General features: G+C 45.3%; 1 protein-coding gene across 1 annotated transcript in view; it reads left to right on the plus strand.

The window, feature by feature from the left end:
- The window catches only part of USH2A (usherin), a 3,586,186-nt gene that overhangs the window by 539,677 nt on the left and 3,029,787 nt on the right, over positions 1 to 16,722 (plus strand). The window contains exon 12 of the mRNA XM_069233891.1: positions 14,698 to 14,893. Within this exon, the coding sequence (XP_069089992.1) occupies positions 14,698 to 14,893 (196 nt within the window). The remainder of the gene's footprint in view (positions 1 to 14,697; positions 14,894 to 16,722) is intronic.

Here is a 16,722-nt window from a genome sequence, read left to right on the forward strand (position 1 = left end):
CAAATGTTTGGGACAAGAAAATACAAACTTTGTGCCATTTTCCAAATTGTGACTTAAAATCCAACTTTACCATTAAAGAGAGTTTTAAATTACAATTCTTTAGAGACCAAACTTGACATTTGTAGGAATTTGGCTCTGTATATACTATTTCAAAGTAAGAAATAGTGTGCACAGATTCCAAGGGTTCCCCTTAGAGGTAAGATAGTGGCAAAAAGAGATAATTCTAAAGCTCTATTTTGTGGTAGTGTGGTCGAGCAGTAGGCTTATCAGAAGGTAGTGTTAAGCATTTGTTGTACACACACAGGTAATAAATGAGGAACACACACTCAAAGACAATTCCAGGCCAATAGGTTTTAAATAGAAAAAATATATTTTCTTAGTTTATTTTAAGAACCACAGGTTCAAGATTTACAAGTAATACTTTAAATGAAAGGTATTTCACTTAGGAACTTTGAATAATCACAATATCATGTACAGTCTTGGCAAAAATGGCAATAAGCTATTTTAAAAGTGGACACAGTGCAAAAATCAACAGTTCCTGCGGGAGGTAAGTAGAGGTTACGTTCACAGGTAAGTAAAACACTTACAAGTCTCAAAGTTGGGTCCAAGGTAGCCCACCGTTGGGGGTTCAAGGCAACCCTACAGTTACCAAACCAGAAGCTCAGGGCCGGTCAGGTGCAGAGGTCAAAGAGGTGCCCAAAACACATAGGTTTCAATGGAGAACAGGGGTGCCCCGGTTCCAGTCTGCCAGCAGGTAAGTACCCGCGTCCTCGGGGGCCAGACCAGGGGGGTTTTGTAGGGCACCAGGGGGGACACAAGCAGGCACAGAAAGTACACCCTCAGCGGCACAGGGGCGGCCAGGTGCAGAGTGCAAACAAGCTTCGGGGTTTGTATAGGAAGTAATGGGGAGACCCGGCGGTCTCTTCAACGATGCAGGCAGGCGCAGGCAGGGCTCCTCGGGGTAGCCTCCACCTGGGCTAGGCAGAGGGTCGCCTGGGGGGTCGCTCCTGCACTGGTGTTCTGTTCCTTATGGTCCTGGGGGCTGCTGGTGCAGTGTTGGCTACTCAAGGGCTCGCAGTCGCCGGGGAGTCCTCCCTGTAGTGTTGGTTTTCCGCAGGACGAGCCGGGGGCGTCGGGTGCAGAGTGGAAAGTCTCACGCTTCCGGCGGGAAACGTGAAGTCTTTAAAGTTGTTTCTTTGTTGCAAGAAAGTTGCAGATTGTTGAACAGTGCCGCTGTTCACAGGAGTTTCTTGGTCCTTGGTTGCAGGGCAGTCCTCTGAGGCTTCAGAGGTCGCTGGTCCCTGTTGGATGCGTCGCTGTTGCAGTTTTCTTCGAAGTTGGGAGACAGGCTGGCAGGGCTGGGAAAAAAGCAGTTGTTGTCTCCGTCTTCACTGCAGGGCTTCAGGTCAGCAGTCCTTCTTCTGGTTAAGGTTGCAGGAATCTAGTTTCCTAGGTTGTGGGTGCCCCTAAATACTAAATTTAGGGGTGTGTTTAGGTCTGGAAGGGCAGTAGCCAATGGCTACTGTCCTGGAGGGTGGCTACACCCTCTTTGTGCCTCCTCCCTGTGGGGAGGGGGGCACATCCCTATCCTATTGGGGGAATCCTCCATCCACAAGATGGAGGATTTCTAAAAGTGAGGGTCACCTCAGCTCAGGACACCTTAGGGGCTGTCCTGACTGGTGAGTGACTCCTCCTTGTTTTTCTAATTATCTCCTCCAGCCTTGCCACCAAAAGTGGGGGCAGTGGCCGGAGGGGCGGACATCTCCACTAGCTGGGATGCCCTGTGGCGCTGTAACAAAAGGGGTGAGCCTTTGAGGCTCACCGCCAGGTGTTACAGTTCCTGCAGGGGGAGGTGAGAAGCACCTCCACCCAGTAGAGGCTTTGTTCCTGGCCACAGAGTGACAAAGGCACTCTCCCCATGTGGCCAGCAACATGTCTGGTGTGTGGCAGCTGGCAGAAACTAGTCATCCTACACTGGAAGTCAGGTATGTTTTCAGGGGGCATCTCTAAGATGCCCTCTGGGTGTATTTTACAATAAATTGCACACTGGCATCAGTGTGCATTTATTGTGCTGAGAGGCTTGATACCAAACTTCCCAGTTTTCAGTGTAGCCATTATGGTACTGTGGAGTTCTTGTTTGACAAACTCCCAGACCATATACTCTTATGGCTACCCTGCACTTACGATGTCTAAGGTTTTGCTTAGACACTGTAGGGGCATAGTGCTCATGTACCTATGCCCTCACCTGCGGTATAGTGCACCCTGCCTTAGGGCTGTAAGGCCTGCTAGAGGGGTGACTTACCTATGACACAGGCAGTGTGAGGTTGGCATGGCACTCTGAGGGGAGTGCCATGTCGACTTAGTCATTGTCTCCCCACCAGCACACACAAGATGTGAGGCAGTGTGCATGTGCTGAGTGAGGGGTCCCCAGGGTGGCATAAGACATGCTGAAGCCCTTAGAGACCTACACTGGCATCAGGGCCCTTGGTACCAGGGGTACCAGTTACAAGGGACTTACCTGAGTGCTAGGGTTGTGCCAGTTGTGGAGACAAAGGTACAGTTTAGGGAAAGAACAATGGTGCTGGGGCCTGGTTAGCAGGGTCCCAGCACACTTTCAAATCATAACTTAGCATCAGCAAAGACAAAACATCAGGGGGTAACCATGCCAAGGAGGCATTTCCTTACAACATTCCTACCCACTCCGAATTGAAAGTTATTGTTTATTAATTGTACTAAGGTAATACAATGTTATCTTATGGAAGAGGTAGGCCTTACATTATTGAACAACAAATTTAAAGGCTTTTCATTACCAGGACATATAAAAGTTAAAAGTGCATGCCCAACCTTTTAAATATACTCCACCCTGCCTACAGGCTGTTTAGGGCTCACACTAGGGGTGTAACATATTATTAAAAAGCAAAGTTTAGACCTGGCAAAAGATGTATTTTGCCAGGTCAAAATGACAGTGTAGTCTGCACACACAGGCTGCAATGGCAGCCCTGAGAAATGTTTAAAAGGTCTGTTTAAGTCAGTGGCACAATACAATAAGTGCTGCAAACCCACTAGTAGTATTTAATTTACAGGCCCTGGGTACATGTAGTACAGCTTTACCTGAGACTTACAAATACATTAAATGTGCCGAATGGGTTTAAGCCAATTTCACGATGTTTAAAGGAGAGAGCACAACCACGTTAGCACTGGTTAGCAGTTGTAAAGTGTGCAAAGTACTAAAAACCAATTAAAATGGGTTCAGAAAGGAGGAGGACGAAGGCAAAAAGTTTGGGGATAATCCTTCAGAGCGGTCCAAGTGCAACAGAATTTAACAGAAGCAAGGCCATGCAAAATATTTGTTCAATTGTCTGGTTTTTTTTTATACGTCTGTTGGTGTGATGGGCATTAGTCATTGAGCAGGGTGGGGACACAATATATGTGATACATTTTTGTTGGCATGATGTATGTATTAGGTGATAATGTAGCAACAGTGGGCTTCTTGCGAGGAAGAAGTGGGGCAATAGTTTGCTATTATTTTGGAAAGTCATTTATGCATTTTTGTGGAATACTGCAAGTATAGTGGTGAACTGGTAGGGTTCAGTAATGTTTTCTATTTTCTAAGCAGTATAGGTATTTTATGTAGGAGGTGCTATTGGAGGCGCCAGACTTCTGGGGTCTCAAGCTGTCAGTCTTTTTGTGGACATTGTCATTTGTGTGCTTATTGGGTGTACTTTCACTTGCTTCAGTTTGAATTACTATTTAACAAAAACGTATAAAGAGGGGTGCTGACATTTTTTTCACTGCTGGTCATGAAGCCTAAGTGGGCTAAACAAGAGGGGGGTGGGAACAGTGTCAGGCAAAGTACTTATCTTATAATTGTCACACAGACTTTTTATTTTCGACAGGAAACGTGCGGATGGACATCGTGCATGGGTGCATGAGATACTGTATTCTGAAGCTAGTGTGTGTGAATTCTGGGGATTAGCAACAATTAGTTGGTTCTTCTGTTCATTCTACAAATCCTAGTGCTCCAATTAGGTTGGACAGTTTAAATGACTGAAATTGATTTTTAAAAGTATTATCTAGTATGTTTCTCAACATTGTATTATATTTATATTAAGCTTGGTCTAAATTGTGCTGGAGTGGTTCATTTTGCCAGTAAGTTAGATAGTGAGAAAACAACTTTGTCGAAAAGTAGCAATTCCATTTGTAAATGTGGTGCACAAGAAAGGTGAAGTTGGCTTGCTTTTATGGCAAATGCCCCAACCTAACGCTGTGAACATATCAGCTCTTTGGATGTGGTGGCCAGTGCTTAATTTGTGTTTGTTGTTTCCAGTGCTGAGCACTGGCACTTATTTTTGAGGGCTGGCACTTATTTTTCTGCCTCAAGCATTCACTGCGAGCAAAAGACACATATGGGAAAGACAGAGTAGGAGAAAAACTAAGAATCGTCACAATGGGAGAAAGCAGAAAGCTACAAAAATGAGCTGAAGGGGCAGGGAATGACTGTAAATGCATTAAAGAGACCTGAGATGGCTTCAGGATGGCGCTGCCGCTGTATTCCATGCTCTCACATTTAATTGCAGCAGCTGCGTGTTTCAGAGGAGGGCCTTGGGCACCGGCACCTTTTTATTTACAAATTAAGCACTGGTGGTGGCCAAACTAATACATAATAACGACTGCAAGAGAGCAGGCATGACATCTCTGTGCATCGTCGAGTTTTCAGACATGCTTAGGGTTTCTATCTAGTTATCTTGTATGCGGGGTTGGGCATCATCTTCTCTCAAGCTGGCTGTAACTACTTTATATACAAAAGAACCAAGTGATTGTTTAGCAAATGACTCTTTGCCTTCCATCAGACCCATGACGTGAGACTGGCTTCCCTGATGCATAGTCTGCTTGGAAAGTGTGTAAATTAAAATGTGACGATTTTTATGATAAAAAGCAATAAATCGTACAATGCTTGTCTGTTGTGAAGGAGTGATGTCACTGCAGATCCAGTGTGCATATGAGGTTTTCGGGTTTTTAGGGTCGAACCTGCGCTTGCATGTGATTGCACATGCGTACCGCTTGAGAGGCGCTGTAGTAGTTAGAAAAGTGCTCGGAGCCCCGTCCATGTCACGTTAGTGTCTTTCATTGGTTTGTTTTTATTAGTGGAAGGCATGCATACGTCATGCCTTTTCCGGTGGTTAGCCCTCCTCGAGCGCAGCAACCAAGTACTGAAAACATACGAGGCTCGCTGTTTTCGGTCCGGTTTGTGGACTACTTTTTCTCTTTTTTCACAGCGCGATCTCGCTGGGCAGAAGTTGAGCACTTTGCATGACATCAACCCTGTTACATAGTTAATTGCACTTTTGCCGGTTACGTAGATAATTGCACTTTTGCCAATAGGTTTCATTGCGAGTGAACTGTAGCAGTGCAATCACACTCTTTTTTTTCCATTTAATGAGGCACGAAATGTCCGGTTGGGAGTTTACAACTGCTAATAGCTCTAACTCGGAGAAATGCGAGACCCGTTGCATTTCAAATGCTTGTTTATACTGCTGCTGGGTCATTGACGTTAGGGGTTAGGGTTGTTTAACCAATGTCTGTTAATGATACTGCATTTCCGTTTGCAATTAGAGATGCAGTAGGAGCCTGTTAATGTGAATTGTCCCATCATAACTCAATTGTGATCATAAACTTAGAGGACCCCAGTGCATCCCTGCAGTCATCAACACAAGGAGGTGTTCGGAATGTTGACAAGAATTAATCGTCCTACAATTTATCACCACCAAGACGATAATCCCCACCTTCAGACACAATAGGTGAAGTTTTAGATATGGCATTTGCATCATCTGTGTTGCTCTAATCAATCTTCCATGAACGTCTCCGTATCACCGAAGAGAGTCTCCACCACCTCACCTATAACAAGGTTGGAACTACCAGCACTTCACTGAGTACCTTTAAAAAAAGAGGCAATAAAAATAGTCACATGTAGCCAACTGAAAGAGTTCGGTTAGCACATACCTGGCTGACATCATATGCATTCATCAATAAAGTAGATGTCACTCAGAGGGCAAGAAAACACACACACACACTCACACAATGAGAGAACTATTAAAGTGAATGTGGAAGACAGTCTGAGAAGCATACGTCAAGATCATCATGTCTTCCCCTGTTGTCATGCAATAATGACATGGAGTGAACATGTTCAAAAATGATTTGACAGTTTCTAGCCACATAATCTGCACGATGTACACATTATACATTTTACTATGTGGTATGATATGGTGAAATGTATGCATGTTGGTAAGTATGAAGAATTGACCACTCATCACTCCTACATTGTTTCTCCATTATTTAATAACGTCAGTGTTTGACCATCCGTTTAGCAGGGCTTTTAATCACCATGGGGTATGTTCACTAAGGCATTTTAGAGTATGTAAACTAGTGCTCCAGTAGTACCATTTTATGTACTTCTACATGTCTTTGTGAATTAAACCCAAACCTATAAAATGAGAATAAAATGGAACTATCCGTACATCATTATTACAAATAGGTCTGTGTCTTTTACTAAATTTTGATATTTTGGGGTTGATTCTCGAAGGCATGTAAGAGTACATAAAAGATTACATCAATAGCACTACTTATAGTATTCATAAATGGTTTTGTGAATCAGCCCCCATATTGACACAGGCAAGGAGCTGATTGTCTCTTGAGCAGAAGTTATTGTGCTTACTGTTTAGTTCCTCTGCAGAGTTAAGGAACAGTCTGTGAACTGAAGATGCCATGCTGTAAAAATAGTATTAAATATGAAATCTATGCATATATCATTTCTGTTCTTTACAACTACTTCAATAAATGGATATGTAAGAGAACTATGCTAATATGCAGGGAATTCGAAGAATTGATGTTAGAACATAAACCGTACGCAGCATGGCATTATACTATTTACAGTCCAAGCTGACTACCCTAAGCATTGCAAAGGTATGTCTACTCGAAGTTTTGATGGACTCTGCCAAAAAAACAGGTCTCGGTGCAGGTCGGTATCTCTAATTAGACCACTTAACATCAGGGTAGATGAAGACCTTCCTTTTTATGTCATTACTTGACTCATTATTTAATCAAAAAACAGTATAAATTTCACTGAAGCAGCCTCTCTTCACCCAGTGTCATGCTATACATTTCCACTGAGACAGTCCCCTGACATCATGTTATTTCGCTTTCATTTAAGCTCATCAGCAGAGAATCTGAAAAGTAAAGTGATCTTGTATATGTTCCTTCAGTGAGTAAACTTTCCTCCATCCCCGGTGCAGACTAATGGGACGCAAATCTGGTCTTCACCACTGAGCCATTAAACGCTGTCAGTATACACACTTGCTCTGGGGTGTGCCACTATAGAGTCTTGGAGAAGTAGCCTAGATGCTGCTGTAAGATAGTTTACTGGGACAACTGTGTTTTTTAAAGAGTGGGGACATCAATGGCTGCGACGACATTCCAATTTATATGACTCACCTGGCTACAATGCACTGTGACAGCAAAAAAATATATAAACTACAGGCGGGCATGGGATTCAATAAGGGAAACAGGTGAAAGTTGTAGGGAGAGGGTTATAAAGAGAGGGAGGCTGCTAGGTCGAGAGGGCTTAGATAGGGGTGGGGCAGAAAATGGCACAGAGTGAAGAAAGCATTTGCTGAAGGCCCTTTTCAGGTGATGGCAGTGTGGAGATTATAATGTGGCAAAGTGCTGTTGATAGTGAGTGTTTCTAGCCCATGTATAATTGAAGAAAGGTTGTGGGCTGCAGTACATGAATTGGAATGCTGTTCCATACTCAAGGTATGTAGCTGAAGATGGGTTGGCCTCTTCTCTTTTACTCTGCATTTTCTCACTTCCAGTCATTGCTGCTGCATGTTGCATGTATTCTGCCAGGATATTGATGTTGGCTGGCAGATATGATGCAGCATTGGTATTAGCAGACTTGTAAATGATGCAGCAGGTCTTTAATGTGATGAGTGTGGGCAGAGTAATCCACTGGAGTTTTATGAGGGTAGTCATGATTTTATAATACTACTGAGGGTCTTTAATCAGGCAGGAAACTGTATGTACAGCATTTTTCAGTGGAGTCAAGTGGGTCTCTGGTGCTTTTTCTAGCTATGTGTTTCTTCTGTCAAGATGAGACAAAACTACTGCCTACATAGCTGTTCTAAAGTTAGCCTCTTCCAGGAAGGACTTCATCTCGTGATGCAGAGTCTGCTGGTGGCAAGAGATCTGTGCTTTGTGTGCACTGTTGGTCTGAAACCTTAGAATGGTGGGAGAGTAATTTGAGGAACTGGATGCACAATCATCGAGATGTGAAGTGAACTCATCCAAAGCCATATTTGGGATTTAATCATCTTTTGTTATTTTACATTGTTGTTGATGTATACAAGTTATGTGATGTGGGTATTAAGCTTGATGAAAGATTTGGACATCCATGTTTAGGTGGTGGCAAGGCCTTTCTTGAAGAGGTCGACGTTGTTCTCCAGTGATATTTTGATCTCTGAGGTAATTCACTATTGGGTATTCCCAGCAGTCTCTACGTCCAGATCGATTCAGACTTGCACTGGATACTACTGCAAACACAAATGTGTCGCTATAGAAAGGAAAAGTCAACTTGTTTGCTTTTCCACTTAAATCAATCAATGATTTGTAAAGCACTGATTCATCCGTCGGGTCTCAAGGCACAGTTATGTGGCTGTGCTGCTCAGTCAAAGGGCTAGGTCTTGAGGTCCTTCCTGAACTGCTTCAGTGATGTGGTCTGCCTGAGCTTGCGAGGTAGTGTGTTCCATATCTGGGCTGCTAGGTAGGAGAAGGATCTTCCTCCTGATGTGCTTTTCTGGATCTTGGGAATGGCTGCAAGGGTGAGCTGAGAAAAACTGAGATGTCTGTTGGGTATGTAGAAGCCCAGGCAGTGGTTGAGGTATGCCGGTCCTATGTTGTGCAGTGCCTTTTAGGTGTGGATCAGGAGTTTGTATGTGATGCATGTGTTGACTGGGAGCCAGTGTAGGTCTCTGAGGTTAGAGGAGATGTGGCTTTATCTGGGAGTGTCCAGGATGAGTCTCGCTGCTGCATTCTGGATCCTTTGAAGTCTTGATTGTAGTTCCTTGGTGATGCCGGCATCGAGTGCCTTGTCATTCTCCAGTTTGCTGAGGACGGGTGTGTCGGTGACTGTTTTCCTCGTGTCAGAGGGTGTCCACTTGAAGACCTTTTGCAGGAGTTGGAGAGTGTTGCAGCATGATGATGAGACTGCGTTGACTTGGCGTGCCATGGATCGTGAGGAGTCCAGGATGATTCCCAGATTGCATGCGTGGTCTGTGGGGGTGGGGTGGTTTCCAGTGCAATGGGCCACCACGAGTCATTCCAGGTGGAAGAGGTGGAGCCAATTACGATGATCTCTGTATTGTCTGAGTTAAGTTTGAGGCAGCTGGCTTCCATCCAGGCGGCGACTGCTCTCATCCCGTTGTGGACATTTCTCTTGGTCTTTGCAGAGTCCTCGGACAGAGAGAGGATCAGTTGGGTACAGGAGGCTATGTTTAGCCTGTGTTGCTTGATGATCTTGGTGAGTGGGGCCTTGTAGATTTTGAAAAGTGTCGGGCTGAGCGAAGAACCTTGGGGCACTCCACACCCAGCATGTATCTGGGTTCTGACGTGAACGGTGGTAGTCTGATACCCTGTTTTGTGTGCTTCGGGTGAGGAAGGACCTGATCCAATCCACTGCTTTCTCTCGGATGCCGGCTGTTAGACTTTTCATCCTTGGCATGGTCCCCTTAACTTTTTGTCTCTGTTCCCCAGGTTGTTAATGTGTGCTGGACTCTGATTTTACTGTTTTTGTTACTCTGGGCACTTTACCACTGCTAACCAGTGCTGAAGTGCAAGTGCTCCTTTACAAAATATGTATGTAATTGGCTTATCCATGATTGGCATATTTGATTTATTAGTAAGTCCCTAGTACAGTGCACTAGAGGTGCCCAGGGCCTGTAAATCAAATGCTACTAGTGGGCCTGCAGCACTGATTGTGCCACCCACATAAGTAGCTCTGCAATCATGTCTCAGACCTGCCATTGCAGTGTCTGTGTGTGCAGTTATAACTGTAAATTCGACTTGGCAAGTGTACCCACTTGCGAGGCCTAAACCTTCCCTTTTCTTATATGTCAGACACCCCTAAGGTAGGCCCTAGGTAGCCCCAAGGGCAGGGTGCAGTGTATGGTTAAGGTAGGACATATAGGGGGTGATTCTGATTCTGGCGGGCGGCGGAGGCCGCCCGCCAGAATTCCGCCCTCCATTATACCGCTCCGCGGTCAGAAGACCGCGGAGGGTATTATGAGTTTTTCCCTGGGCTGGCGGGCGGTCTCCAAAAGACCGCCCGCCAGCCCAGGGAAAAACTCCCTTCCCACGAGGATGCCGACTCGTAATCGAGCCGGCGGAGTGGGAAGGTGCGACGGGTGCAGTGGCACCCGTCGCGTATTTCAGTGTCTGCAAGGCAGACACTGAAATACTTTGTGGGGCCCTCTTACGGGGGCCCCTGCCGTGCCCATGCCATTGGCATGGGCACGGCAGGGGCCCCCAGGGGCCCCGCGACCCCCCCTACCGCCATCCTGTTCATGGCGGCTTTCCCGCCATGAACAGGATGGCAGTAGGGGGGGTCAGAATCCCCTCGGCGGCGCAGCGAGCTGCGCCGCCTTGGAGGATTCTTAGGGGCAGCGGAAAACCGGCGGGAGACCGCCGGTTTTCCTGCACTGACCGCGGCCAAAGCGCCGCGGTCAGAATGCCCTGCGGGGCACCGCCGGCCTGTCGGCGGTGCTCCCGCCGACCCTGGCCCCGGCGGTCTAAGACCGCCGGGGTCAGAATCACCCCCATAGTAATGTGTTTTATATGCGCTTACAGTGAAATATTGCTAAATTCGTTTTTCACTGTTGCAAGGCCTGTCCCTCTTATAGGTTAACATGGGGGCTACCTTTAAATCTGATTAAAGTGTAGATTCCCTTTGGAAGCGGATGGACATGTGGAGTTTAGGGTCTCTGAGCTCGCAATTTGAAAATATATCTTTTAGTAAAGTTGATTTTAAGATTGTGTGTTTGAAAATGCCACTTTTAGAAAGTGAGCATTTTCTTGCTTATACAATTTCTGTGACTCTGCCTGTTTGTAGCTTTCCTGTCTGGGTCAGTTTGACAGTTGGGCTGGTTGCACCTCACACTAGAGAGTGACACAAAGGGAGCTGGGATGTAGTCTGCATTTCCTGATGAGCCATCTGTGCTAGGAGGTAGGGGAGAAGTGGTCACTTACACCTGAAAGTGCTGTGCCTGTCCTCACTCAATGCAGTCTCCAACCCCCTGGTGAGTGTCTGGGGCCTGGCCTGGGCAAGGCAGGATTTCACATTCACAAGAGACTTTACTTTGAAGTCGGCCTACTTCAAAGGAGAAATTGGGTATAAGAAGGGCACCCAAAACCACAGACTTTAGATCACTTCTGGACATCAAGAGGAACCTTCGCCTGGAGAAGAGCTGAAGAGCTGAGGAGAAGTGCTGCCCTGCCTGTGGCTGTGCTTTGTGGAGCTACCCTGCAGTTGCTGCTTCTGCCAGAGTAAGAGGGCAAAGACTGGACTTTGAAAAAATCTCCAAGGGCTATGATTTAGAGCTTGCCTCCTGTTGTTTGAAGTCTCAGGGACAGCAAAGACTTCTCTCTGCCAGCACCTGGAGTCTCTGGAGAGACTCCTGCACTGACAAGTGGTGCCCTATCCAGTCCCTGGGCCCTTGAAAGGAAAGCTGGTGGAAAGCCAAGGAAATCGACTTCGGATGACTTCGAACCGACGCCGCTGCTGAATCTGGTGACGCCGCCTGCAACCGACTCCGTGATCTTCGCTGTAACACGACGACCTTCGCAGGTCCGATGCCACAGCAGCCCCACTGAAGTGCGCGACTCCGTGGAAGTCGCCGCACCACATCATGACCGACGCCACTCAAAGTGTGCGGATTCAACGTTTCGCACAGACGCCGCGATCCCCGACTTTGCACGTCACTCTTCACCAAAGGTACTGTATTTGGGGGTCTATGCGACTCCGTGTCCGGCGCCGCTGGTGTCGGCTTGTTGGGAACGACTCCGTCACAACGCCGTATTAAAACCTCATCGAAGCATTTTGTGTTTTCAAGCGCTATTTTTTAGTTCAATCTTTTAAAATTCATAACTTGACTTGTGTACGTTGGATTTTTGTCCTTTTGGTCTTGTTTTGCTTAGATAAATATTTCCTATTTTTCTAAACTGGTGTTGTGTCATGTTGTAGTATTTTCATTAAGTTACTGTGTGTGTTGGTACAAATACTTTACACCTAGCACTCTGAAGTTAAGCCTACTGCTCTGCCAAGCTACCAAGGGGGTAAGCAGGGGTTAGCTGAGGGTGATTCTCTTTTACCCTGACTAGAGTGAGGGTCCTTGCTTGAACAGGGGGTAACCTGACTGTCAACCAAGGCCCCATTTCTAACACCGGCGTCATGTATTCTGGCACAGAGGGTGTAGTGGGAAATGGTGTCAAGTGCAGAGGGTAGGTCGAGAAGGATGAGTGCAGCCATTCCTCCTTGATCAAGTATGATGCGTATGTTGTCAGTGGCTGCTATGAAAGCAGTTTCAGTGCTGTGATTGCTTCTGAATCCAGATTAGGATGAGCCTAGGATTTGGTGTGTCTTGAGGTATTCAATGAGTTGCTGGTTGACGGCATTTTCAGTTAGTTAGGCTGGGAAAGGGAGCAGAGAGATGGGACTGTAGTTTTTCAGCTCCCTTGGGTCTGCAGTGGGTTTCTTGAGCAGGAGGTTGATCTTGGCGTGCTTTCAGTCTGATGGGAAGGTGGTGGTCTTGAAGGATCGGTTGATAGTTCAGCATTGCTCCGGTGCTATAGTAGCACTGGCCATGTTGAAGATATGCTTCGAGGGTGCTCCCGAGTGGATGGAGTTCATGAGTCTTTGGGTGTCCTCTTTGGTAATGGGGGTCCAGGAGTTCAGGATCTGGTGAGGAGCTGGGACCGGTGTTGGTGGGGGTGCAGATGGGTTTTAGTTCCTGAAGCCTTTGTAAATGTCCTGGATTTTTCAGTGAAAGAAGGTGGCGAGGTCGTTGCAGAGGTCTTGTGAGGGAGGGATAGGTTAGGTATCTGTCCCGGGGTTTGTGAACTCTGACGATGGTTGGTGCTGAGGTGTTTTCGAATTGTGGCTTTTTTGGCGGCTCTGATGTTCTAGTGGTGCTTGGTGACTGCATTCTTGTAGGCTGTGCAGTCTTCGGTTGATTTGCTGTTCCTCCATTTCCATTCCAGGCGTCTGCAGGAGCGTTTGGATTCTTGTAGGTCTGCTGTAAACCATTTAGGTGTTTTGCTGTGTCAGTTTTCTGCTGGTTTCCTTAGGGGGGATATGTTGTTGGCACATTCCGATAACCAGCAGTGTAGATTGCATGCTGCTTCATTCGCATTCACTGCACCCGTTGAGAGGGAGTGGTTGAGGGCGTTGGTGAGTTGTGCTTCTGTAACTTTGCCCCAGCATCTGACGGGGGCATGGTGGTGTTCAAGGTTGTTTGTTAAGGTAAAGTGGACGCACTTGTGGCCGTTCCAATGGTGTTTGGAGGTGTGAGAAATGGTGATGATGTTCCCTGCTGAGAAGATGGTGTCGAGAATGTGTCCCGCTCTGTGGGTGGGGATGCTGATGAGCTGTTTGAGGCAGAGTGTTGTGAGTGTGTCCAGGAGGTTTGTGGTGTTGGGGTCATCATGGGTATCAAGGTGGAAGTTGAGGTCGCCGAGTAAGATGTAGTCGTAGGAGTTGAGCGCTTGGGGGGGGTGAAGAGGTTGGCGATGTCTTTGCAGAATTGGGACAGGGTCCAGATGACCTGTAGATGAGGGTGCCATGGAGGGGGAAGTTGGAGTTGGTCTGAATCTGGAAGTGTAGGTGTTGATGGGTTGACTGAGACTGTGACTCGTTGACTTAAAAACTTAACCAGTTCCTTTCTTTCACAAAATGACTTTGTTTTATCCAAATCCATGTCACAAAATAAAGAACATTAATGAAAAGTTTGGCATCACGAATATGGCTCATGTCCCTAGTATGTGCTCTATCCTCTTGCCTTTACCAGTGATTATTCAGCTGCACAAAACAGGGTTGCATTGATCTGGAAAGCAACTCGAGTTAAGGGTCCAGTGACATACAGGAATGAACTTTTAGAAATACGGTCTGCATGATCTGTTATTGCTATTGTTGTTATCTTGTAATGGGAGAATTAAGGTATATTAAGTAATGTACACACACCCCACACATACACACACACATATTTATACATAAAGGTATAATGAGTAAGGTTTAGTGAAATTCACAAGAGCGCAAAGGATCGTTTTTATTCACAGTTGTGTACTGCACCTATGTCATATGCTGTGTTTGTGCACCTACCGGTGACGTGTTATTGCACTGGAAGAATACAAAAACATCGAATGCTACATCCCTTTAAGTTACACCACATTTTACATAGTACGTCCTGCAAATAGAAGGCTACATAGGGGATTGAGGGAGTGGGGGCACTTCCCACGGTTGGCAGGAGGTTTGCAGATAACTATTCAAGGGTGTTTATTTCCATTTGTGTGTGTTCTTGCACTGTCTAACCCCTAATGAAGATACCTAAAAATAGGAGCGCTTCTCAGTCTCTGGTATGTTTGTATCTCCTCTAGACTGGAGGCCAGTGTAACTGTAAGAAACACGTGTCTGGCAGGCAGTGCAATCAGTGCCAGGAGGGGTTCTACAATCTTCAGCAGTCCGACACTGATGGCTGCAGCCCCTGTGACTGCAATACCTCTGGGACAACAAACGCAGATATCACCTGTCACCAAAATTCCGGCCAGTGCAAGTGCAAAGACAGCATAATTGGTAAGCCTCGACCACTACCGTTGACGTCATCTTTCTTTTTATCCTGGAGGGGAAAACCGTGCAACAAAAGGAAAGTTACCAGCAAACCTTACTAAAAACGTCAGAAGTGTTTTGTAACGAACTATTTGAAAAATATGTGAAATATTATGCCTGCTTACATACATGATGCAAAAAGCGCCCATATCGGTCGTCATGGTAAATTGCCTACACACTCCAGCAGTAGCTGAAATAATATAATTTGTTTCCTCCTTGGATATTTCTATGGGTAAATTAGCACTTTTTCAAAAATGTTTTATATTTAATGAATTCCAAGCAAATCATTTCTGCGGCAGCTTTTTTTTTTATTAGGTCAAAATAAATGGATTTTTTTTTTAAACATATTCTCTGCTACCGGGTACTTTGTGATAAATCTTTCCTTTTTTCCTATTATATTTCTTTGAACTGTTCCTGTGAAATGCAAAGCGAGTCAACATAATTCCGCAGATCATATATACTGGTGGGGTTACTTATCAAGGAGCACATAATTTTAATTTTGTAATTCGCTGAAACACTGATTATAATAAACGGCCGCCTTCCGTGCTATTTATCATAGTTTTTTTCAACAAGACATTCTTTTTTGTTTGTGGCTCCCACCGGTATTTTTCAGAAATTAGATTTGATTATAGCAATTTGTTACATCCAGCATTTTTGAGGGGAGCCGTGGCTGCATAGGGACAAAATTTATCAAGTGCCTAAAATACACTGTGTATATGATGTGCTTTGAAATGTTGATGTATAGGTATATTATGAAGGGCGTGTTTTTGACGAAGTGAGGCGAACATTTCAACTGTACAGTGCATGTCTCAGGCGATGCGTGGAGCGCTCGAAAGTGCAGCCCCTTTGTTCATTTATATTTTGAATGTTGAAAGCAATACTGTTTTACAGCTGATTACTAGCATATCTGCAAATTAATAAAAACATATCTGGGGTAATTATTAAGCTCTGAAGTTGTGAACAATATGTCTGCCCTCCTCCCCCCCACTAATTTGAATTTGGTGCATTGGTAATCCAATTTGTAGGACTAGCCCATATCTTTGCAACACAGGAGCACAATATTCCACATATTACTGAAAAAAAAATAGAAATAGACTCTGACAATGACGTTTGCTGCAAAATCCAATTTCCCGTAAAGTTAATATATAATTGGCCGCTGTTGCTATATATCAACACTACGCCAACATTTAGCATTCAAACGAGATCAATAAATCATGGCAGAATTGGTATATTGTATGGGGATTTTAAATAGAGGGAAATGATGTGCATGATTTTTTGCCTTCGCTCGTTCAAACAACAGATGAAAAATGGTGGTGATAAGTCTTTGGTTTTTTGGAGAGTCAAAAATATGACTCTGGTAGAGGAGGCAGTTACATGTTACTTAGTAGTGCAACTGCAACTTCTCCTGCCGGCATCACTAAAGAACACTGTAGTTTTATGCAACGTGAAGTTCCCGAGGCTTATAGAAAGACGATTGATCTAAACAAGTGTTAGCAACGTGGAACCCCATCAATCTAACCGCTTAAGATGTTTTTCATTCTTGCGCCTCTAACTTAGATTTTATATTAAATGCTAATATCGCTTTGTATGATGGGAGTTTTAAGTATACGAGAGGCAGCTGATTTCTCCCGAGCTGGTAGCGATTTTGTACCGATTGAGCATAACGTGTCACTGGTGTGACTCGATCAGTGTCAAGAGGCACAAGAATTGGTGAATGTTGCGCTATATAAAAACGTGCATGATAATGTGACATACTATCGCGCGTGACATAACCTGACTTAACATGACAGCCAAAT

The sequence above is a fragment of the Pleurodeles waltl genome, chromosome 5, assembly GCF_031143425.1.
Source record: "Pleurodeles waltl isolate 20211129_DDA chromosome 5, aPleWal1.hap1.20221129, whole genome shotgun sequence".
NCBI lineage: Eukaryota > Metazoa > Chordata > Amphibia > Caudata > Salamandridae > Pleurodeles > Pleurodeles waltl.